This window comes from Microtus pennsylvanicus, chromosome 18 (assembly GCF_037038515.1).
Source record: "Microtus pennsylvanicus isolate mMicPen1 chromosome 18, mMicPen1.hap1, whole genome shotgun sequence".
Classification (NCBI taxonomy): domain Eukaryota; kingdom Metazoa; phylum Chordata; class Mammalia; order Rodentia; family Cricetidae; genus Microtus; species Microtus pennsylvanicus.
Window position 1 is genome coordinate 25,197,204 of NC_134596.1, and position 26,028 is coordinate 25,223,231.

A 26,028-nucleotide genomic window follows, 5' to 3' on the forward strand; every position below is an offset into this window, starting at 1 on the left:
CCTGTTCTTTGTTATGTAGGATGATGACTTGGAAACAGATATGAACAAACTGAGTTCTAAACCTGATCTTGACCGACCTGAGGAGGAGCTGGCACAGTATGATGCTCTCTGTCCTGAGCTCTCCTGTAGCTTTGAGGTGAGCACAGGCTGCTGATGTGTACTTGATGATGTATGGTGTGATCTTTGCGGGACCTGAGAAGCCAAACAGAGGTGTCCAGAAGCTCACATTGTTCACCGTCACCACCAGTTCTAGATCCTTCTAAGAGAGATAGAAAAGGAAGAGGGATAGTGAGACCAGAACATTCTCAAGGGTCCTAAGGCCTGACACTCTGGAACTGACTTGAAATGACACATTACTAACCATAACCTGCTGCGTGGGCATAGAGCCCTGGCTCCACACTAAGAAGCAAATGAAAATTCTGGATAATTTAGGTGTTTTTCTGCCAAATTGGAAAGGTCATCACCATAGATGGATTGTTAAAGGTCACCATCCAGATTCCAGGAATTTTCTGGTCAGGAAAATCTAATCTGGATCTGGCGGTCCTAACCCAGTGTGCAGTTGCTGCTGCTTCTGCTGTTGCTGATATTGAGTCTTGGACCTGCCTTTTGATCTCTGTTATTTTCTTATTGCTTTTAACAAATTATGAGTCTGACCACATCAAAGGGCAGAGAGGGGCACATGTAGAGAGGACTTGATATATCTTATTTTGCTTTAGAAAGAAGAAGATGATCAGTGGTCAAAGTTTCAGTGAAAAAAAAATTCAGTTCAGTGTGAAGACTTAAAAAAAAAAACCCAACAGAATTGTCTTCAAATCAAAGGCACTGCCTGGGGCACAGTGGAAGGCTTTCCTTCGTCTATCACTGGAGCCTCTATAAATGAGGCTGTTCACACAGACTGTAATTGAATGGGGGGGGGGCTGCAAAAAAGTTTCAAACTGTATAGAATTATGTTAGACTCATCCAAATTCTCTTCTGAGCATGACTTTTGTGTGATTCTGGCATTCATTTATTCTTAAAGTTTTTTTTTTTCACCTTTGCTTGGCTCTTTGGAAAGATCCCTAAATCACAAGAGTTACACTTAGCTTTGGGTCCAGACAGCTATCATAGGGGTCAAATTGTATTCTCTTTCTGGAAGGAAACATTAATACAGGCATTTTTCTACTTTGACTTTAAAGGAACTAGAACCCAAATGTGGAGATGATTTGAACCTCAAAGACACCCCATGTGCCAATCACTATCACATTCCAAATGTTACCACTCTAAGACAACAGTGCCTCAACAGGGATCACAGCTCCTGGGGACGAGAAGGAGAAGACACAGTCCACAGTTCCATTCTGGACATGGTGAAGACAAGGAAGTCCAGTATACAGCTGTCCTCAAAACAAAGACCTATATCGAATGTCAACCAAAGTATACGACAAAATGGCTTGGAGACAGTGTCTGTTGGACACGATACCTCTGACGTCCAAGCTTCCCTAGAAGAGGCTGCTTGGGACATAGAATCAATTTCCTGCCCAAGGATACGTTCCTCATTTTCCAACTCCACTAAGTCAGAAGAAATCAGTGAGGTGGCCGAGAAGCTTCTGCACATACATCCCAAGCACATACCTTTCCACGATCCGCATCTTTACATGGCAAATGCTGTGAGGACCAGATCAGCTGTGGGATTTGAGACGATGGCCTTTCCTGATTTCTGGGGCCACTGTCCACCTCCCTCTGCTCAGCCCATGCTGGATCGCAAAAGGGGAGTACAGAGGTGAGGGTGTTACTGACTCGAAAGTCATAGATTTTTCTCTTTAAAATATCTTCCAACTGGTGGAAAGTAAGTATTAGCCGGGAATACCTTAAAGCCCTTTGGAGACACATAATCTTGCCTCTAAACTGGAGCATAGAGCAAGTGTGGGGTAGTGGTAGGCATATATTTCTGGGCAGAGAATCTCTTGGATTATTCTAATATGTACCCTTGAATCATATCCAAGCTATCACAGCGGGGAACATCATGTAGCGTCTCTACATACTGGAACCTTTTTTTACGAGGAAGCTTTTCAGAAAAACAAGGAGCTGATTGCTTGAGATCTCTTTTGTATTTACTACAAATTGGCATTTGATTTCTTCCTGATAGAGAAGAGTAGCATATTTCCATTCCTAGTGTTTGGAGAGTGGTTTTGCTGTATCGCTGAGGAAGGGATGGAAAAACACCCCATGTTTTCTCCAGGGCAGAAATCCTAAATGATAGATTATTGCCAGAATTCAAGAAAGACTGCATTGTTTTTGGATCAGCACAGTGAGATTAAAATTAAATCTGATAAAAGGAAGGAAAACATATTTCTCTGGAGGAAAAAAAAAAACGGGTATACATATTTGAAGCCTGTAGAGTCAAATGTGCAGACCAGAATCTTGGTTTAATTTAAATTTCATGTCTTCAGCAAATTATTCTTTTGATGGTAGGGTTCAAGAACAGTTCCCACTTGAATTTTTGACTGATCTCATCTCAACACGAATGCCACGGTCAGGCCCCTCATGCTTACGACTTCGTAGGTGGTCTGTTTCACATCTTACTTCTGCACAGAACCTCTCTGTTCTCAGTTCAGGCTTTGAGTTGGTTCAGTTCAACTTCTCCGCTCTCTTACCCAAAGTCAGCAAAATTAATTGGGAATGTGAGGAGAGGTAAGAAATCCCTCTTCAACTTCTTCTATCCCTCTTATTTAAATCTCACAGATAGGTTTTTTTTTCATTCAGACAGAAGGCTGACCTCACGTAGAGAACAGAGTTCAAGGAATACAAATGTGGAATAAATACAAAGTAGAAGCCTGGCTGGCTGGAGCCATGCAAGCTTCAAGGATGCAGATAGTCAATAGTGGTAATTCCTCCCTCAAAGCTCCCTGGGAGCAGAGGAATCTCTTATTCATACAGCCAGAAGAACTTCAGTACTCTAGCCCAGATTCTCTAGATGACTTCCTTCAAGCTATGAATCCCTTAAATAAAATCTATTACTTTCCCATGCACCTGATGCTCATGTTTCTTAGTGCTTTCCTAACGAGGGGAGGCAGAAGGACAGTGCTGTCTGTAACCCTGGTCCTAAGGCTGAGGCGGTGTTAAGCAGATTTTCTTTCTGTGTTTTTCTAATGACTTCTAAGACTGAGCTAAAGAGTGGGCACCAACATTTACATTGTTTCCAATTTTCTTTTCAAGGATCAAGATACTGGAGGATATCCGGAGGCTCCTCCAGCCCAGGGATGTTGTAAATAAAGTCGTCTTCAGTTTAGATGAGCCTGGGTAGGTGGTTCTGGACATCCATGGAATGGGAAATATGGAGAATTCTGTTCATGGGAGTTAATGCATGTGTTCCATGTTGGCAATCTGCTTCTGTTTCTAAAGCCAGCATGCCGACAATTCTGTTTCAAACATTATAAAAGACATCTTTAAGAAATATAGAATTGTGTCTAAGCATAGAGATATGACATGTTCACATATTCCCTCTTCTCTCATAGGCCTTCACAAGGCTCTGTTTCTGACTGCTTAAGATTCCACTCCAAGTTTGAATCAGGAAATCTTCGCAAAGCCATCCAAGTGCGAGAGTAAGTAAGAACAGCTGCAGGTGTGGTTTCTGTCAGCAGAGCAGGGCTTGGCCATTTTTTGCCCTTATCCATTCAGTGACCTCATATTAGTATTGTGATAGTATCTTTACCAAGAAAATTGGCAAATGCTACCTAGCAATTATAGTTTTCCTCCCCCACTTTTCAAATGTTTGTCAACAGACAATGAAGGAACTCATTGGCTGATAACTTAGCAAGGTGAACTGTTCACCATATGCATACATGTGTTTCTATTTATAGCATATTTGTGTTCTAAATAGCACTTCCATATTTCAGTGTCTGAGACTCTCTCGGTACATATTTATGCTTCCATTATTCCAAGGCTGGATCTGTTAACACAGAAGGGTTCATGACATTCCCGATTCCTTCTCCTCTGGAAAACTATTAATTCCACAGGGCTGTATTTAGGAGGCAACAATCTTGGATTCCATCCTCTGTTCCAGGGACCCTGTTATACATCTCTGGCAAAGCTACCAATGAGATTTTATGAAGAGAAAATGACCCCACAGCTAGGACAGACTAGAGATGGGGGTAAAAAGCTAAAACGAAGGAGTTGATCTCTTTCCAGTTGCGGTGAAATAAGCCTTTTACATGCTTCTTTGATGTAAGACAATTCTGCCACAGAATGAACTAGACTTGCTAGTTAGATAAGCCTTCTTCTATGGGTGAACGTCTGATGAATCACACAGTCGATGACAGTTAATGCTATAGTAGCCTCACGGGCTGCAATCAAATAACCATGGCTCCTTCTCCCTCTACATTTTTTTCTAGCTGGCCTAGGATTGAATTGCCTAGCCACTCCATGCTTTTATTTTTCTCGCCTGAAAAATGAGGTTAGCAGTAACACCTGCTTTGTTAAAATTAATTAGTCCACATAAAACTCATGGATTAGTGCATGGCACATGGCAAGCACTCAGCCGTCATGCTGTTACGCAAGGACACATGCTCACCATGACGCGAACTTAGAGCTTAGTGTAGCTCAGATTTAACATGTCATTTTTGAAGTTAATGTTTTAAGGGCAGGGGAGAGTTATATGTGATACAATCCTTTTGGTTTTTGTTTTTCCTTTTGTACATGAACAACTGCAACAAAGCCTGACTCATAAGACTGAGGAGAGTTGAGTTACTTGGGCTAAAGACAATCACGCCAACTTTCCAACCTTCTTCCCCTACTATCAACTTAGCTTCTGCTTTGTCCCATGGCTTCTGTTTGATTTTGCTTTTCTTACAATGGGGGGGGGGGCGGGACGTTGAGCTATACATACCCAAATATAAGCATAGGTTTCTAAAGAAAGGGAACCAATCACACACCGTTTACCTCATTTCTTGTTTCTAAAGTCAAATGCGAGGGACCCAGGAGGTAATACTTAGAGTCTCCTACCTGGATCATTTTCAGTCCGGAATCTGCCCAAGTTGCTGCCGTAGCTCAGTTTCTTTCTCTCTAGATCTGCCTTTGACCAGAGAACAGAATCCTCAAGAAATCAGTTATAATTAGAGCCACCGAGTAAATTGTAAGAAAATGAACATTTCAGTAAGGATTTTTTAATGACCGCTTTTCGGAGCCAGCACTGTGAGAACAATAGAGAGCAAGGGTCATAGAATTGCCTGTGGACCTGATTTACCCGCCCAGTGGAGTATACTTCAGTTATTGCTCAGTGAGCTCATTGGTGGGGTCCCGACAGTCATAGGGTGAGAGGTGGGTGGGGCTCCATCAATTAGCTCTCCTCTACTCTCCTGTCTTGTACCAAGCTCTATCCTTCCATAATTACCACATAACAATGTGCTGGCTGGTTTTGTATCGACTTATGACAAACTGGGGTTCTCCGAAAGGATAAAACCTCGGTTGGGAGAGTTCCTCCATAAATTCTCACTGTGGGGCATTTTCTTAATTAGTGATTGACGGGGGAGGGCCCAGCCTACTGTGGGTGGTGCTATTCCTGGATGGGTAGTGCCGGGTTCTATAAGAAAGTGGGCTGAGCAAGCAACCAGCAAGCAAGCACCGCTCCTCCATGACCTCTTCATCAGCTCCTGCCTCCAGGTTCTTGCCATTTCAGGTCCTGTGCTGACTGCCATCAATAATGACCGCATAAGCCAAATAAACCCCTTCCTCCCCAACTTGCTTTGCTCATGGTGTTTCATCACAGCGATAGAAAACCTAAGACAAATGTCATTTATCTGGGGTCAAGAATGGGAGAGTGTGCACAAAGTAGACAAAAACAGCACCTTTTTATTTTTGAAGAGCAGCTCCACCGTTTGATCTCGCTTCTGACTCTACAGGTTTGAGTATGACTTATTGGTCAACGCTGATGTAAACAGCTCCCAGCATCAGCAGTGGTTCTACTTCAAGGTGAGCGGCATGAAGGCTGCCGTCCCTTACCGCTTCAACGTCATCAACTGTGAGAAACCCAACAGCCAGTTCAACTATGGTACGAACTACTGGGGCCCGGGGGTTTCTATATATATCATGGACGGTGACACTTCTTGATTGTTTGGATTATTGTCAGGAGCCCTTTTTGAGTCCCAGAAGACTTGAGGCTGGACTGGTGACCTTCGCCTGCCAGTGGGACAGTGCACAGTGTAAATATGGAGGGATGGGGAGGGTTTCTCACTTCCCACAGAATGCGAGTGGTGCACACAGTTTTGCACTGCATTCTGAGGTGCAGATTTTTCACTTTGGAGCATGGAAGATGCTTTCGCTTATCTCTCCTTTTCGTCTTTTAAATATCACAAGACTAAATATATTGGCCTGATTGCTGCGAGACAGGAGCGCTTCAAAATCTACTTGGGCACTGCTTTACATACTCAGAACACGCTGGAAAGATTTAAATACCCATGATCTACTTGGGAAAGCTTACTTCCTGGAGTATTTGGGTGGCTTTGAATGAAGAATAACTGTGGGTACCATCTTTATTTCATACGACCTCGGGCCCAGGCTTTATTCCATACTGCCTAGAACAGACACTCATTCCCAACAAAGAAAACATGAGCCTTGACTCTTGCACTCATTTCCTGAAAAATGGGGTTTTAAGTGTATGCATGGCTCTGTTCTCCCCGGGAATTTTAAAGGAGAATTTGTGTAGTTTTTCTAATTGCACAGCTGTTTTCCTTACACACCTTGGCTTTGGCACCTCCTCCTATGAAGCCAGTAGCACACTTAGAATGTCTCCAGTCACATTGCTTCTCTTCTTTAGTCAAACCTCCCTTTGCCTCCTCCTGATAAGGACATCTGTGGTTACATTCAGGACCCGCAGGGATAATCACCTTGGCTCCATATCTAAATTGAATTACGTTTGAAAGGTTTCTTTGACCACATATAATGAATGTTCACAGCACAGCCTTGAGGGATCAAGAACTAGGTATCTTTGGAGGTCACGATCATTTGGCTTCTTCTCTTTTCTTGTGGTTTATGTCTTTCTCTTTCTTTTTTTTCATAGGGATGCAGCCGACCCTGTACTCTGTGAAAGAGGCTCTTCTCGGCCGACCTGCCTGGATACGGACAGGCTCTGAAATTTGCTACTACAAGTACGTCAGTTGGCTTCATTTGATGTGCACAGACATTTGCTCTCAAATTTTTCTCTTTATGCCTTTTCTTTTTCCTGTTGATCTTATAAACATCCACAACCCGTTTGTCTGCCATACTTGTCAATACCTTGCCTTGAGACATTTTAGATGAAATGGTACATATTAAACTTCCATTCAGTAATTTTGGAATTACTGAAAAATGATTAGTTTCTCTTCACACATGACTGTTTAAACTTTTGAATTTTATTGTCAGGTCTTAGAAGTTGTCCATACTGAAGCTATAGTTAGTGCTTGAAGCCTTAGTTCTTCATCTATTTTCAATGGACCCAATGAACAGGAAGTCTGAGAGGCTGTGCCCTGTCTCTATGCATGACCATATGACAAGTGTACATATGTACCTTCTTCCATAACAAGATAGCTTTGTGTTTAAAACAAAGGAGGAAAGGGTCACATTATTCATGTTAGTCTCCAACCAACAGCAACAGTTTCATCAATTTACTCAGCAAATTTGTGGTGAAAACTTAAATTATCCATATTCTTAACAAAATAAATGGATTTGTTATTTACATGTGCATTTTTCCTACATGCACATAAATTCAAGTACGTAAACAAAGGCTAAGCAATGTTAGGACAGGCAGATTTTACACAATGCCTTTCTAACTCATTGCCAGATCTCGTAAGAATCAATAGCCTACTGCCTTTTTTTCTCGACCAAAGTAAGGCTCATCTTCTAATATTCCAACAGGTCCCTTACATTCTGCCAGCAGATAATCTAGAGTTTGGGATGATTATCAGCGACTAGAAAGGTGTATATACACTTAATGTCTCTCTGCTTCAGGGCTCTGGGGATGGTATTGACGGGAAAGGTCAGCAGGCTTGTTGTTCTGTTTGGATAAAAGCAGAAGTCACTCTAGAGATAACACTGGCACAGAACACACAGAGCTGAGTTGACAGACAATCTGCAGTAAAGGAGTTGGCAGCCTTGGTCCTCGATATATTAAAATATGGATCCAAACAGTATTTTCATATGTTCTTTAGAAGCATAGCAAAATATTACAGCTTTGTTGGCTTTTCCATTCCCCTAAATGGCAATTACTTCCTGGCCCACTTATCTTAGGACCCCCTAGGACTCCTTTTACGGCACAGGGAGATTTAGGTTAAAAATCACCCCAGGGCTGTAGAGTTCAAAATTGCAGGGAACGAATATGGAATCTAATTTTTATTGTGTCAGAAATATCTTTTAATTTCCTTTGAAAACAGTTAGTGTCAATAGATGTAAAAGACTTAATATAAAACTTGCTAGGGTCTGGTTTATGAGGATTGCTCAAACACAAGGTTTTGCATTTTTAAACCAATGGACTAGAGCTCGCCAGTAGGGGGCTCCTGGAACTGGGGAGCAAGAATAAAGTTCAAGGAGAGCAGGTGTCCCCTTGGAGGAGAAAGACGAAGACACATATCAGAAAGCACAGCCCTGGCCTAAGGGAAGCCACTGTTAATAGCTTTTAGATTCATTAACAAGACAATTGTTATGTGATTAAGGAGTAACAGAGGGGTAAGATGAAAACCATGCATGTATAATGTAGTTCATTTTTCATATTCTGTTCGTGGATAGAACAGAGATGAATGGATAAGGCTGCTGCATTGTGATGTGGTTTGTTTTACAATCGTTCACCACAGTGCGCTTCCAACAATACGACACAGCAACAGGCCAGATACGCGCAATCGCTCTTCACCCACAGATTACAACACCTCTGTCTATTATGAAATATGTTTACTGTTCCACGTCTTCTACCCAGTCTCCCATCACAATCTGTGAATCGATCTGCTGTAGAGCCTTTCTTTGTTTCGCTTTTGCATTTATTCTCTCTGGAGTGTTAGAGCCGGACCTTTATGATTCATAGTCTTCTCTATGTCAGTATGAACTCAGATGCTCTGCTGTCATTGTGGCTTTGATTCCCAATGAATGTCTTGTTTTAAGGGAGTATTAGGATGCTCAATTAAGGAGAAATATGAGTGTGGTATCTGGGTGGCTAAATGCAAGCATGAAGACAACAAAATCTTGGAAGGAACAAGGCCTCCATTTGATCAGAAACAATGAACAGTTTCAAAGGTATATTGGCTGACTTACACCATTAATGGTTATCGATTACAAGCAGCTCCAAATTATTTTGATAGCAAACTACTAGCAGCGTGGAATAGTTACCCATGCTAATAAGTATTCGTTCATAAATTACTTTAAAATTAAAGATTTCACCTAACTGTGCTATTCCATACATTGAGAAACATAGAAGTGCTAAAATTATGAGAAAACAAGATGAAACAAAGATTTGCTCAATCTTTATTCTATTGGTAGCTCAGCACACACTATACAGTTGCAATGGGCTTCACTATTGAGACTATAGTTATGGTTGACTGGTAGCCCATGTCTGAAATCCCAGAGCTTTAGAGGTTAATACAGGAGGATTCTCATCAATTCTAGGCCTGCCTAGATTACATGGTGAGGCCCTGTCTGGGAAACAAACGAATAAACAAAACTTGTGTGTGTGTGTGTATGTGTGTGTGTGTGTGTGCGCGCGCGCGCGCGCGCGTGCATGTGTGTGTGTGAAAACCACACATTTGAATAATTTGAACAAACGTGTTAGTTTTCCACATTTAACCAGATTCTGCATAGCACTCTTGAGAAAGCTAGGACCGAAGGTCTGGGACTCATCTGTATGCAGTTTGCTCTGTTCCTGTTATATGTGTTTGCAATGTCATGATGTTATCAATCTGTGATTTCTAAACATTACAAAGGTAAGTGCCTGCCCTGAGAAGGGTAGTTTAGAGAAGCTGGTCTGCAGATCCCTTAACAACTGTGCGTCAGGATGCTGAAATACTTTGCCAGAAGCTAAAAGCAAAAGACAGAGGGAGGGCCAGGTCATTCCTGCTGCCCGCTCATCAAAAGCCGAGCTGGAGCCATTGATGATGCGCTCTGTGCCACAAAACAGCTGATGTAGAAGTTAGTGTGCTTTCTGTAATCTCTCCCTGATTAAAGCAGGGAGATGGTTTGAGTTCACTGCCCTCAATTCAAGGTGATGATGTTGTAATTACTTGTCATATATGGGTTGACAAGGACTGCACAGACTAGTCAGGTCAATCCTCCATTAAACATTAGGAATTTTAATTTCTTTTTTATTACCTAGCTAAACAATACATTTTAGGAGAAATTGCCTCTGTATTGCACAACTCAGTCATCTCCCCTTCTATTCCTTCTATTCTGCTTCCGTATCCAAGACCACTCTATTTGGCGGGGTGAAAGATGACTTGAAACGAAAGAACAAAATGGGTGTACTCATTTTTTTCTGTGCCGCTCATAAAGTAAGCAAGGACATGTTGGTTTGTTTTATTTACTTCCCCGTGGCCAGCTTCCCCTCCTGACTTGTGGCTTTCACGCCTTCCCCAGTCCTCTCCCAGCGCTGGTCTAAAGCAATCTCAGTGTTGAAGGGCAGAGGGAAGGAAACTTCCTGCCGGCGCTGAGTGGCCATGTAATACACTGCGGCTGATCTCTTCTGACATTTATCTCCGCTCACGAGAGGAGATGGAACAGCTCATTCATGAAGATGAATGCCATACAAGAGCACTGCCATCATCCATCCTTCCGAGGGATCTCAGGAGAGAGATTTGGTGCTCTGTAGAATATTAGGGGTGCTGCAGTCGCAGGGAAGCCAGGCGACTCTGACCGCCCTGCCTTATTAGAGCCCATTAAGTCAAATGACACACCCTTGTGAAAGGGCCACCATCATTGTGAGATTGCCTAATTCAAGTGTGACTTTCGTGTTTGCTAATTTCACACACTCACAGAAGAACTGAAATGACACACAACCTCCTAGACTGTTTCTGAGCACCGCTGGAGATGGATATGATTTGTAACTGCCCAGTGTACTTTTCTTCCCGCCTCATTGAAGGCTTTATGGGTACCAAAGTGCGAATCCTTCTGAGGATGAATGAGTCAGGGAAGGGGATGCTTTTAACTGTGGAGCAGCTGGGTCTGTGTAGCCCAGGTCATCTTTGTCCCAGGATGACCTATCTAGCATCCAGCTGATTTAAAAGCATACTGATAGTTGGACTTGGTTTTCTTTCCACCCAGAAGAGATGCTGAGAAGCAAGAACTGGTCTTGGGAGTCCATTCCCACCATTCCTTCATCACAATGACCTTGGACAAATTATCCCAACTTTAATCAATCTTAGTTTCTTTGTCTATAAAATAAGGATAAAAATGGCATCTACCTCCATAGAGCAGCTCTGAAGATTAAAGGGCCACTTTAATAATAAAATAATAACACAATTAAAAAAACACAGTAAGTCAAAGATAGTGAATACTATAGCTATTCAAGTCACGTAAATAGTTGTTAACAGTGATTACTGGAGCCATCTTGAAGGAGTCAAGCGCTGATGATCAAGTCATAGTGTACAGCTCACCTTAACTAGTTAGGAGCTAGCTCTTGCTGGATTCTTTTGTATTCCTTCTTTGTTTTAGACTCTAAATTTGTAGCAGTCCTGGTGTACACAGATCAAAACTTCATATTCTTACTTGCAGAACTGAACAAAAATTCTCCTGTCTCTATGTTCATTTCTAAGAGGGAAATTATATGACAAAAAGAATCTTGGTTTCAGGGCAAGTCCACACCGAGTCCTGCTTCTGCAGAACTGCTCAAGATACTTTGCATCACTGAGCTCCAAAGTCTCCACCTGTAGAATGTATAAAAAGCGTTTATCCAGAAAGGGTAGTTTTATCTGAAAGGTAATGCTACCTGAAAGGGTAACATTAAGATGGATGAGACATGTTAATTATTACTCAGGAAACCTTAGCTCCATTTACTCTGTAAACTTCAAATGAACAGTTACTGTGCTCAGGCATGACACGCAAATGCCAGGCACAACAACACACAACGGAATAAACCCAGTCCTTTCGGTGGATATTAGCATTGAGGGAGCTCCGGGTGTCTAAGGACTATGTGGGATGTTGTAGAAGGATTCCTGAAGGGGAAATATTTGAGCTGAGAGAGGGAAGAGGGGAAATGAAGATGATGCCAAAGGCTTTCTATGCCCTGGCAGCACTGGAAGCAGCTGATGTGAGAAGGCTGAATGTTCCTGCCTTGAAGACATCCTTCAGTATGTTCACACTGTGACTGAGAAATCAAAACCAACCAATTGGTTGACTTTATTCTACCACCAACAAATTGAATTATGGCAGCCCAATTTTGCTGTAGAAACTTACTAGACACGCCATCAAAGGTCCCTAAAGAACGTTGTCTGAAAGCCTTGTCCCCTCCTTTAGAGTGTGATGGCCAGAAAAGTACCCAGAGGTAAAGTCTGCCATTTTCTTTAGATTCATCCAGAATCTAGACTCCTCACTAGAGGTTGCAGCAAAACTTTCTAGAGCGGCATTTCCTTCTCTATAGGCTGATGTTCAGTTTCCAGTTTCTTCGGTTCTAACAGGATACAACCATCTTGGGAAAGTGCCAGGGAAGGAGTTGGTATCCTTAGGCAACAGGGGCAATATGAGAGATGTGTACGTGTGTGTGTGTGTGTGTGTGTGTGTGTGTGTGCATGTGTGCATGTGCAAATGTGTAAGAAGATTTCATACAGTCAAAACTACTGTCTGGATTCTTCCCTTCCATCACTGGGATCACGGAATCTTAAATCACGGTCTCAGCTCATGCTATTTCTCTTCCCGTTCCACTGGGACTGGTCTTTCCTTGAGTCTAGGTCTTGTTCCAGTGGTGAAGAACATAAGGACTGATACAGAGGTTTTGTTGCTCCCTCTTTCTCTGTAGCAGAGTGGAGGAGAGTTAGGTTTGTGTTGGGTGAATGTACTTGCCGTGTGACTTCAGTGTATAGGGATCAACCTACAAAGCCTTAATATGTAAGGCTGCAGGCAACGACTCTTCTTCTAGTTCACAGTCAGACCTATGAAACAGTAAGGCGATTGCCAAATAAGACGGCTACAAATGGTTCTTATGTATGTTTATTATATTCAAATCAAGATGCTGATTCTCTCCCCACTGTTGATAATTAAAGAACCTGGTGATTTTCGACATTGGATCGTGTTTCTACCTGTTTTCATATTCATGAATGTGTGTGTGTGTGTGTGTGTGTGTGTGTGCGTGTGCAATTGCTTACTCACGTGTATATTATTTATAGATTGGACACTCTTTCATGCTTTAACACACTGTCCCTGGCTCATTTCTCTTGGTTAGGAGTTGGAACTGACCAGTACCTATTTGTTATTCAGCTAGACAGAAAGAAAGTGTGCCTTTTTCATCAGAGCCCTTGCAAGTCCAATCAGAAAGCAAATAAAGACAGAACACATGTGCCTCCCATGCCTTCTGGCGCCATCTGCTTCTGTGCATACTCTCTAATAACCACAGTCTCAGCTTTTGGAGAAACTTCAAAACTTTGGAGAAATCTGAGAAAAACAGACCCAATTAGATCTCAAGATCTCGATAAGACCATGGGGAAAGGTACTCTTTTAAAGCTGCCTTTCTGAGTGCATGGGAAATAGACATTATTAGTGTGATTGAAATGTCGTTTGGGACAGTCGCTTGGCCCTGATTTGTTATGGGGGGTGAGTATCTTCTTTTTTCCGGAATTAAAGGCTCAAGTTTGTCATGCAGACAGAAGCTGAAGTAAGAAAAGTACTGGGCTGTCGTCAGAAGGCCTGACAACCTCTCATGCACCTGCCCCTAGTTTTATAAAAATCGAAACATCACAAACAGCACAGGAAATATGATAGTGTGCTCTTAGTTCTTCTCGGGCACAACTGCCTTTTTCTGCTTAGTGGTGGTGAGGAGAGCAAGAAGGCAGCTAAAAGCAGAAAAGAACAGCCAGTTTCTATGTTTTACAAGAACACACAAATAGTAATTTCTTTCTTCCTTGTCTTTTCCTTCGCTCTCACCCCAAATCCTAAAAGCTCACAACGAGGCAACAAGCTAATGTCACGTCGAAGGTGAACTTGCGTCTTTGGTGTTATGTGTATTTTGCATTACCATGCAGCCTGGATGGTAGCATTTCTCAGGGAAGCCTTACAGCTGTCTCAACATCAACAGGCGAAATGCGAATGTAACTGGCAGCGTGTATGGAAAACATTTCTTGGAATGCACTTCTGGGGGCAATTTACTTTGATTCTGTTCTCTGAAGTAGCGAAATTGCTCCTTCATCTCTGACAAAGGTAAATGTGCATTCTCAAGCTTTAAGAAGTAGAGTCACCTTTGGGATGACAAAGGCTGTCTTTTGGTAAGAACTTACTGTGCAGTGAAAAGAACAGTCTTTGCCGCTAGAGAAATCTGAGTTCAAATCCTGTATCAGGCACTTCTTTGCTTTAAACTCAACTAGTTTTCCCAAGTTTTCATTTTTTCATTTGCACAATGATTTATTACAGTAGTAACAAAAGAGGACATATGTGAATCTTGAGATGGAATTCAATGTTTAGTGCTGCGGGAAGCACCTTAGGCACTTCAGCCAATAGCCGCTGAAATACTAGCCGACTGTTCTGCGTGCCTTTCCCTCCTTCAGCCAATAGCCGCTGAAAGACCAGCCCACTGGGGCGTGGTCTATTTCTTTTTAGAAAAGAGCGGCAAGTCTATGCTTGCTCGCTTCCCGCGCCTGGTTCCGGCTCTTCCTTCAGCGACTAGACTCCTTTCCTGACGGTTGGTGTTTTGTAAGTTTTATCCCTAAAATAATTACCCCTTTAAATCCAAACTGGTGTGGGATTGTTTCGCGCACTATTTTAGTAGTGATAGCTATAAATCCATTTGTCAGGCACAGAGAGTGTGAGCTGCATGCTGATTGATCTCCATAGTTTAGCGCTATATTATATCTTCACCAGAGAAGCTTATAATTATAGCTGAAGAAAGTTAATACAGAGACTCATTAATGGTCAAAGCACCAAGAATAAATGGTGGTTGTGTTCATCTCTGAATGGGATATCTTTATCACTCCCTCCAAAACGTATAGAACACCACAGAAGAAGGGGCAGGAAGAGCATCATGCCTAGAAGATGGGCAACGCGCAACAAAATACAGCTTTTGGCCATGACATAGCAAAATAAAACAAAAGGAAAGGAATCAGCTATAGCTAACATGATTGTGCAGAGTGACAAGGACTGGGGAACCAAAGTTTGGTTGGATATCCTCTATAGGACAAGATGAAACAGAATTGTTTACATCATCTTCTGTTTCCCAGCACAGTGACTAGGTAGCGCTCCCCTGCGGATGCAGCAAGGGAAGCCACAGTATGTATATCATGAGTGGGAGACACTGGGTCAAGCTTGCGTGTGGCTGAACTGATGCCTGAGCTGCCAGTGGAGTCACTTGCCTGGAGCCACGAGAGCTCCTTGTCATCGAATAGTTGTTCACTCATCAATATGTGACACAGGAGGTTTATGCCATGTAGAACTCATGGGGCCTTCCCACCCCATCTGCATCTTCACCTCATCCTCATCTTCACTCATCCTCATGCTGCTCCTTCCTTTCTTTCTTTAGAAACCACTACCGTCCAAATGCAGCTGCTGTGGATGGAGCATCCGGGAAGCGCTATTATACCCTCACCTTCACTGTCACCTTTCCCCACAATGAGGACACCTGCTACCTGGCCTATCACTATCCCTACACCTACTCCGCCCTCATGGTAATGTCCTTCCGCATTGCTACTCTGGCAAGAGAGCAAGGGCTTTCAGTGGTTTCTCTGGGAACATTCCAGAAATCCTGGCATCAGGGGTGAGCCAGGAGAGGGGAGTTATTGCCTTTCTAAGACAGTGATGCTTGTTGTTACTACCTTGACTTGTGTTCTCTGTCCTTCCCTGGTTGGAGCACCTAGATGGGTCATGATCAGTGTTGTTCTAAAGACTCAAGTTGTCTACTGGTTGAGAGTAGGAACTGGGGTCATCTTTTAGGGGCTCTTTCTCTAGTAACTTCACAAGTAGGGATGAAGTTGTCAGATGGGCAATGAATTAGGGTCAAAGTGGGTAGAGGTGCGGCAAAGGATTCCTTACTAGACAAGAGAGGTAGATGGCAGGAGAGAGATTCTGTGTCTGTGAATCAGAATTAGATTGTCCAGTGGCCATGATGATTTATGTATAGAGTACAGCATAAGCTAGACTCACAGTTACATAATCCCCTATAAAATTATTTATAAGCAACTTCGTGTAAACTTATGCCTAGACCATGTACTTTCCTATCATTTCCAAAAGTTAGCAGACTATACTTCCCCTAGCTGTCTCATGACTATCCTCTGGAATAATGAGCTACAATATCTTCTACAAAATGCTTTTATTCTGTGTGTTAATACACCATTCTACTGACATATTCACAATATTATGTATATACCTGTATAGAGCATTTAGCCTGAAGGTTGAGCATTTTCATTTTAAGGCTGTAATAAAGAAAAGGACAAGATAACAACCATTCAAAAAGAATGCTTTGGTATAAATAAAAATCTTCTCACGGAGCAGGCACACTTAAACCACTTGGCTAAGCTCTTCAAGGATTGCAGCTGTCCCCCCTTCCATATGTTGTCTTGCCTGCAGAGATATTTTTACTGTTTTCCAGACTGCAGAAGAAACACAACTAGTATTATTTGTGCACACCCTCAGAGAGCTCAAGAAGTTAGTCTAAGGAATGCACATCTCACACTCTGCTGAAACAGCCCATGCCTGTTGCAAGACATGCTTGCTGCCTTTGGGGACACACAACAGGCGGGATTCATGCATGTCTTCCCATGTTGGTATTGTCTTGATTGCGAATCCCCGCCTATGGACTATAGCTCTTGGGGAAGGAGATGCACCTTTGCACAACTGTTTGCTTTTTCCACTGGAGGAAGAGACATGGGTCTAGGACACGTCTGCCCCTACAAATGCACATTTGTTAGACTACCTTGGACCCTCAGGAGGTTCTTGATGGAGGTGACTATAAAATATTTAAAGGAGTTTGAGAGATTCTCTGATACACTTGTCACATTTATAGATGCGTAAACTGAGGTTGAGAAGTCTGCTGTCTGGTTAGTGGCAAAGTGGGGAGCAGAACATAGACCTTTCATGTTACTCCCTGTGGCCTTTCTGCTGCAGAAGCATGGAATAAATCCAGTGGACTTTTCTGCTCTGGGATCAATTCAGTGTCATTGCTTGCTATGACATGCCATAGTTGCTAAAAATCCAGTTGATAAGTTTTATAAGTATGCATGGTCATTGAGTTTTCTGAAGATACAGATATATCTGATAGCTGAGGTTAAATCATCAACTCAAGGATTTTATCTGAAATAGTCATTCTGTAATGGCTCAGCTGAATGCTCTCAAGGTTTTATTTATTTATTTATTTAAATCACACATGGTCCAGCACTTATCTCAGGATGCTCTGATAGACTCTTTGGGAGTGTCTATAAGCTGGTTCAGAGACTGGAATAAGGCTTCCACATTGCTTCTAGCCTCTGGACCACTTGTTTTCTAGAGGCTTGTCTAATAAGAGTACAGGATTTTATGCCTAACAACTTACAGAAAACTGAGGAGAGATTGGGATCAAGGGCTAAAGAATTTCATCTTTAAGGAAGACAAAAACACCAATAAAGAAAACCCTTCTTAGAGGGAAGAGATGGAGAAAGACGGGAAGGTAGAAAGGTAGATAGAGGCAAGATAGCTATAGATAGATTATAGATGATAGATGTGTACATATATAGAGAAGAAGAGATAGGTGTAGATATGTAGTGATATTTCATTTGTATTTTAATAAATAAAGCCTTGCCTGATGTTCAGAACATAAAACAACTGTACTGATCAGTCTTATAGACCAGACAGTGGTGACACGCAACTTTAAACCATGTAGCCACACTAGTTTACCTTAGAAATCGGGTGGTAGTAGTGCACACCTCTAATCCAGCACTAGAGAGGAATATGAGATGGGAGGAGAGAGCTCGCACACACAGGTTTCTGCAGACATGATTCTCATTTTGGACTGAGGTAGAGGTAAGAGCCAGTGGCTGCCTGTTTTGCTTTTCTGACCTTTAGACTGAACCACAAAGACCATCAGTCTTTGGAAATGTGAAGCCCAAAACTGAGATTATCTTTTTCACTTTTTAGGTAACAGATTATCTTTTTTAAATCCTATTTTCATTTAAGAGAAAGAAGCCACTCCGGGCACATTTTTCCTCTTTTCTTATTAAACTTTCTCAAACTTCTATAGTCAGCAGAAACATACCTGCTGTGAGACAATGGTCTGATACTCTGTAAAGATTTGTTTCTTATATTTTAATAAAATGCTGATTGGCCAGAAGCCAGGCAGGAAATGTAGTTGGGGAAAACAAGCAGGAAGTAGAGGAGGGGTGACAAGAACAGGAGAATTCTGGGAAGAGGAAAGAGTTAGTCTGCAGTTGTCACCCAGCCACAGAGGAAGCAAGATGAGAATGTATTGATGGTTAAAGTACTGATATGACAACATGGGAGGTTTATATGGAGCATTGGTGCTGCCTGAAGATGATACTCCCAGACAATTTTGGGTGGATTAGGAGGTGAGGAGATGGAATGCCATTGAGAACTTCTATCTGCATAGCCTGGCAAGAGATAAGGAAGGTTGGCATTAGTGGGATTCCTATATTGGGAGAGCTTAACAAAGCTTGTAAGGGGTAGATTAGTGGAGCAGAGATTTTTGTATTTCTTTTCCCTGATGCAGATACTTAATAAAGAAAATGTTACTGGCATCTTCAGAGATGAGAAAAAGAGGAAGGAAAGAGAAAGAAGGTGTAGGGTGGAGACATGAGGGAGAAAAGAGAAGAGTTTCATTTGTACATATCTTCCATTTTATAAAAGGTTCAGGACAACTGAAGAGTTTCAGAGACATCAAATAGGACATGGCGACTTCCACATGGTAGAGCAAAGACACAACCAACAAACTATAAATCAGTGTTGTCATAAAGCCAACTGGCAGAGACCCAGATTTGTATGTGCCAAAATAAAAGGCCAATATTGATGTAGGGTCTTGCTATCAAGATAGAGGACATAAAGGACCCAAGATATGTTGGAAGGACAGGATTTTGCCAAAAGAGAGAGAAAAAAAAGTCAGGTATCTGGAGCTGTTGTGGTGGAACTGTTCCCTCCAGGTGAGACGTTGATGTAGGTGGTCACGAAGTAGTTGCTGGGGTGGCTATAGACCATCTTGGCCAACAGTCAAGGCAAGAAAGTAAGAGCAACAAAGGGCCACCTGAGTTATGATACACTAGTAAAAAGGCTGTTAGTTCCCTCATCAAAATGGAGAGCCACCATTCCCTTTCGTGAGATGCGTCTTCACTCTGTCACCCACTTACTGCATGTGGTCTTGGGGGTGTATAAGAAATTGAAGGCTGACTGGGACTGGTTACTCTTCAGTGGTACCCCAACCTTGAGTCCCCCATACATCTGTAAGTAGCCCCAACAAATTTCACTGGTCCACCAAGCTGGTTTTGGGCAAGAATCACTTGTCTGGTCTGTCCATACCCTGTATTACTCTGGGGGAGTAGATGTGTCTTGTGACATCTTCCCAGGAAAGCACACACCCTGAGAGTCACAATATAAAAACAATTTTCAAAAGTCAGATTGCCATCAATGACTCTAGGCTCTGTTTTCTTGCTTTGTAACAATGTATAAAGTTGTACATTTCTCCCTAACTTAATTTTCACACCTGTAAAATGGAAGCAAAATGCCACTGCTATATAGGTTGTTATGAATTTAAGATCATTGATAGATAGAAGTTTAAAAGTGCCTGCCCCAGTAATCAATTCTAGTTGGTAACCATTCGAGCACTGATGTGGTTTCTATGATAACCATTTTCCCTGTTAAAGTCATTGGCTGCCCATTCCATAATCTCTACTAGGATGGAAAGCATTTAAAGATCAAACTGAAGAGCACAAGGAAATAAATACAAGGATAATGATGTCCTTATCATAGTGATTACTGATTATCTTGACTTTTTAATGGATAAAGGATGTTAAAGGCCTCTTCTCTTTCTAGATGGTAAATGTTGCCCTTGTTCTTAGAGTAAATTCCGGGAGTGTGAGGATATCTCTTGGTGGTAGGGTGTTTCCTAGGTGTTTGCCAGGTGTTCACTAGGTACTCCCACACATCAGCAACATCACAGGAACAAGGTAAAGATGGGTCCCTTTAAGCTAGGGCGACTGGTTTCATCAGATGGGCACTTGGCTAAAGTTTGCCTGGGACTTCTGGTGTGCTCTCCAGCTTAGGTTTTTACTTAAAGATGTCATTTGTTTCTGTGATGAGACCTTCTGATTATCTGCTGAGTGTATTGAAGTGCCGAGTGAAGTAAGCGGGGCAAAAAATAAAATAGGCCATGTCCTTAGGGGTGGGCTTTTTTTCTCCCTAAATTAGGGCACTGAAAAGTGCAGTTCTTAGGGGATCACAACAAGAAAAGATGATTTTCCTGAGTGCAGTGCTTCCCACTTTGTAAGTGGCCATCAGCAGAGTAGCCTGCTGGGGTCAGGGAATGGCTTTTGTGGAAACTTTGAGAAAGCCAAGGAGTCTGTGGAGAAGCTCAGGACGGAGCCGCAGGCTAAGGTTATCTGCTTGATCTCCCTGCAGAAGGGCCTTTCTCTTTAAGAAGCCAGCCTCTCTGGGGTGGCAGCAATCTCTTTGAACTCAGTGCCACTTTCACAAAGAAAGCCACCCCTGTGGCTTCCACAGGGCTGCAATTAGCATCACTTGGCACTTGCATTCATGGGCCCTGCTTCTCCCATCAAGGATCCCAACAATATCCAATTAAGAAAGCCTTTCTGGACCCAAGGTGGAAGCATGCAGCTGGAGATCGAGATGAAGTCATTTGAGCAAAAGGAAAGCCACAGAATCTTTTTATTGGTTGACTACTCGTCATTGCCCCTGTGACTAGAACCAAAATAATCCCCCCCCCCCGAGCTGGAGGTGTTACATACTTGGTGCACAGTAGGTATAGGTCCAAAGGAACAAATATTTGATTGTGAAGTGTGGGAGATGGGTATGGGAAAATCAGGATTCATGGGAGTGAGCTTAAGTGAATGTATACCAGGCATTTGGAAGGTTGTAATGCCAGTGATAATTACAAATGAAATACAAATGAACAGAGCTCAGGCCTGTCACTTCTGTGTTTGCTGGTGGGCAGCGAGCTGAAGCACCCTGGGAACGACAAGTTCCCTGGCCGATAATGTCTTTGTCCCCTTTACCTCATAAGCAGTTGTATTTGATGACTTCTATAGACAAACGGAAATCTGAACTTGCCTCCCAAACCTGAGCTCTAAAACCTGGCTTTAATTATTAATACATCATTATGATACCTGGTAGTGCCATCTAGTAAAGCCAGGGTCCCCTGCAGGCTTGACAAGCTGATGTTCTCCCACACCGAGCTGAACTGCAACCCTGTCATGTCATTAATTATTTTGTTGTTTGGTATCAGGGACTAGATTTCTGTGAGTTGGTTGTAACACAAAGAGATAATCACTGCTCTTCCTTGACAGACTGTCAATCATCCCAGTCCATCCCAGGGAGGACCCTTATGGCTATAATGAAATGAGAAACAAACGAAAGATAGAGTTTGATGCACAGAACAATTTTGTACAATAATATTTCCCAAAGTGTATTCTGGAGCACTCCAAATCCCTAAATCTTTAAATTTTAAATTACATTAATGTATTATTTAGTGTGTGTGTGTGTGTGTATATACTCATGTACTCACGTGGACTATCGCTCACACGTGGAAGTCAGATAACAACTTGGAGGTTTTCACCTTCTATCATGTGATTCTTGGGGGTCTCAGGTCCTCAGGCTTGGCAGCAAGCACATTTGCCCAGTGAGCTATTTTGCAAGCCCCCCTGAAATCTTTATAGAAGAAAGGGGTCTAGTAACCATATAGATTCATGAAGCACTGAGTGCCGCTGGTCTTTATTCTTGGCACTCACAGTACATGTGTACATAGTAAAGGAGCTGAGAAGTTCCATGTCGTGAAGATATTTTCATATTGTTTAACTCACCATTTCCAGTGTTTGGGCTATGAATGACTCACCTCCTCCAGCTCACTAGATAGTCCAGCATTTATTAGCATTCCACTGAATGCACTTTGGGAAAGGCTTCAGGGAAGGTTCTTTGCTTTTGCAAATACTAAGCAAACACCTGAATATTAATCTGCATCTTGACACATCTAACTCTTATAACAGGGCTTGGAATAATAACCTAAGACTAGTTTACTTTTTGGAATATAAATTTCTTAATAAGGCTCTGTATTTCCTGGTTGCCAAGACCTTAATAATCACACAGAGACTATATTAGTTATAACACTGTTTGGCCAATGACTCAGACATATTTCTAGCTAGCTCTTACATCTTGAATTAACCCATTCCTATTAATCTGTGTATTGCCATGAGGCTATGACTTACCAGGAAGGTTCCGGGTCCTTCTCTTTCAGCAGTTATGTGGCATCTGTCTGATTCCACCTACTCTCTCTATATATTTCTGTTTGGATTTCCTTCCTGGCTTTAATCAGCTAAGCCATTGGCCAAAACAGTTTTCTACATTAGCCAATAAAAGCAACACATATACAGAAGGGCATCCCATATCATCTGTCCTTTTCTGTCTAAATAAAAAGGAAGGTTTTTAACTTTAACACAGTAAAATTACAGATACAAAACAGTTATCAAGCAAGAATTATAATTACAATATTTAGTCCATTTACATTTGGAAAATTAAGGAAAATACTCTATCATTTATCCTATCTTTGTGAGTCTAAAGTTTTAAATCTAATTTATCCTTTATCATAACTAAGAAAAACTATAACTATCTCTCTTCAACTCTTCAAAGACTTCAGAAGGATATATTATTACCTAAGTAAACAGGAAGTTCATTATAAGCAACTTCCAAAGTTCTATAATTGACAGATACATCTTGCTGCCTGGACAGACACCCAAAGTTCTTCTGTAACATTGGGGCAACCATCTTCAGCCTACAGGCCCATAGTATCTGGCAAATTTTTCAGTGAAGCACGAAATTTGAAGATTTCTTATGTCTTGTATAGCAAAGTTTGTCAGTTACTTTGTTCTGTGTCCTGCAGAATGTCTGGCAGTTCCTTTCATGAAGCAGAAACCCCCAAGGACCATCCCACTTTTTGGAAAGTTCAGCAGTCACTTTTCTGTGGGTCCTGCATAACCAGTTCAAACAGCATGCCATCAAGCAGTCCATGCAAGAGCGGTTTCTTACTTAAATGGCTAGCCTTGTCACATTGAAGGCAAATTCTATAACGTGTTTCTTCAATGCCCTTCCACCTCTCTGAAGTGTTTGGTGCTGCCAGAAGCAGACATAATCTAGACTGTGTATTTCTCATCTTTACCTGGCTTATTTTCCTTTACTCCTTTCATCTATGACTGTCTGTACTCATTTATATTACTTTTACTGTCTCCTTAAAGACTTTACTTCTTTTTATAACTGTCTATACTCTTACTCCTTTCTCTCCCAAAGCTATGTACATTTTTAAACACATTATGTCTCATTTAAAAGCCTTTTGTGACTCTGAATCTGTCCTATTGTGTGTCTGAAATCCTTTTCTGACAAGAAGCATTTTAAGATAGTAAGCATTGTGGTTGTAGCAGCCCTGGATATTGGCTCCACCTCTCTTGGCCTCTCAATATGGTGGAGGTACCTTTACCACCAGCTCTGGGAGTGCTCAGTGGGAGCTGTGCTCACCACCTCAACTCTGGGAAGCACCCTGCAGCAGATAAACCCCTTTTATCGGGGTCAAAGCTAAATCCGCCATGCAGCATACTGCGTGGCCTGGCGATGCCTCTGTGTATGGCAGCAGGAATCCATCTTGTTTTCCTGCTTGTGCACGCCTTGCAGACCCATCCAATTGCTTTCCCAGGTAGCGGTGCTGAGCAGCAGCATGCTCTCAGCTACTTTCTTCCTAATCCTGAGTGGGCATACAAGCACCAGGACCAAAGTGTGTGGCTGGCCACACGGGTTAGGCCCAAATGTACGGATGCCATTTTGTAGGCAGAGGTTGCTCATTCATTTTCCAGCTATCCAGACCCGGATAATCACGCAGAAACTATATTAATTACAACACTGTTTGGCCAATGATTAAGGTGTATTTCTAGCTAGCTCTTACATCTCGAATTAACTCATTTCTAATCATCTGTGTATTGCCATGAGGCTATCACTTACCTGAAAAGATTCCAGGTTCTTCTCCTCTGGCAGCTACATGGCATCTGTCTGACTCTGCCTTCTCTCTCTCTCTCTCTCTCTCTCTCTCTCTCTCTCTAAATCTCTGTTCAGATTTCCTGCCTGGCTTTACTCTACTAAGCCACTGGCCAATTATACAATAATAATGACAATTATTCATTACCCAATAAAAGCAACACATATACAGAAGGATATCCCACATCAAGCTTCTCTTAGGAAAATGTTTTTCTATTTCCCAATTAGTTGTTCCATTTTTTTTTGCTATTTTCAAACCATTTTTAACTTAGTTCTAATTTCTCTTAATAATGATCAGGAAATGTGGTTTATATCATTTTCCTTTTTGTTGAAATGTAGCGAATTTTAATAACCTCATTTATGACTAATGGATATTCCACTTTCATGGATGTTTGAGAATAATTAACTAAACCATGTTCCCCGTTAAGACAACTATGTAGTGGCAACACTGCTCAGTGGTTCTTGCCACTTCTGTTTACACAAGGCTGTGAAGCAGTTTTCCCATTTCCCACTCACTGCTGGTGTCATTTTTCTTTTTCTGCTGTTTCCTGTTATATATTTCAAAGCCATGTTATTTGATTCTTGAGATTTATGAGTTTTATATGTTTGTTGTGAATTGTGCCCTTTATCAAAATAAGATTTTAAAATCCCATTTAATGCACTTGATCTGGAATATGACTTTGTCATATATTACTGTTGCCTTGCCTCCTTTAATTTATGTTTACGTCTCCTCTTAGATCCAATATTTCTCCCTTAAAATGTTAGAGTACGGGCAAACAAAATAAAGAGATAATTTAGGAGTGTTTCTCATATATACAGAGCTGCTTTCCAAAACACCTCTTGTACACAACATGCGTTAGAATGTTAAAAACAGTAATCTGAATGTTCCTGTCATTTAATAAGACTGATTTAGCCCATTTATACTTGCAACATACTTGGTTATGGCTGTCATTGGAGTAGCTGTTCATTTCTGTGGTTCGCTGTAGCCTATCCTTTGTTTTCATGTGCAGCATGAACATTATTTTCTTTGAGTCGTTTCCCCAAATTTTGAGTGTTTACATACCACCAGTGCTTCAGGTTTAGTTATTAAAGATAACGTGGTTGAAGTTAATATTGTTTCACCAACAATAGCAGATCACATTGAATGTTCCTACATGACAATTAAGCAATGTTATATATGCACGCGTGTCTATACAGGGCATTGTGCACCTGAGAGCAGTTGCCCATGGGAGTGCAGAAGAGAGTGTTAGACCTGTGAAGCCTTTTACATGGGTGCTAGAATAGAACTTGTGTCTTCTGCAATAGCAGTATACCCTCTTAACCATGAAACCATCTCTCCAGACCTTGTTTTTATTTTTCATTTTATTTTAGGTCATTTCTTTTTATGTTCAGCACTAGGAATTGAGTCTAGGGAATTGCACATGCTAGGCAAGCATTCTACCTCTGAGCCACCGCCTTAGGCAAAAACATAAAACATTAAAAAACAAAACCCACTTCATCCCACCTCTCTCCCCAGCCAGGTCCTGCACATTCTTCTCCAGGGTCTAGCCCAACAACTGTAGTTTTCATACCAAGGAAATTTCTCTTTGCAACAGACAGAGACCATTAAAGAAACCACAACAAACCAAAATTCAGAGTTGTGGGCTCAAATCCCAAATGATTCATCTATAATACAGCTCCCACACC

The 26,028-nt window shown here is 41.8% G+C and overlaps 1 protein-coding gene across 2 annotated transcripts in view; it reads left to right on the top strand.

Annotated features, from left to right (window-relative positions):
* Positions 1-26,028, top strand: part of Agbl1 (AGBL carboxypeptidase 1) — a 768,202-nt gene that overhangs the window by 163,465 nt on the left and 578,709 nt on the right. For both annotated transcript variants that reach the window (XM_075952813.1, XM_075952814.1), the window contains exons 10-16: positions 20-136; positions 1,176-1,756; positions 3,193-3,276; positions 3,492-3,578; positions 5,874-6,022; positions 7,031-7,118; positions 15,641-15,785. In XM_075952813.1, coding sequence (XP_075808928.1) covers positions 20-136; positions 1,176-1,756; positions 3,193-3,276; positions 3,492-3,578; positions 5,874-6,022; positions 7,031-7,118; positions 15,641-15,785 — 1,251 coding nt within the window. The remainder of the gene's footprint in view (positions 1-19; positions 137-1,175; positions 1,757-3,192; positions 3,277-3,491; positions 3,579-5,873; positions 6,023-7,030; positions 7,119-15,640; positions 15,786-26,028) is intronic.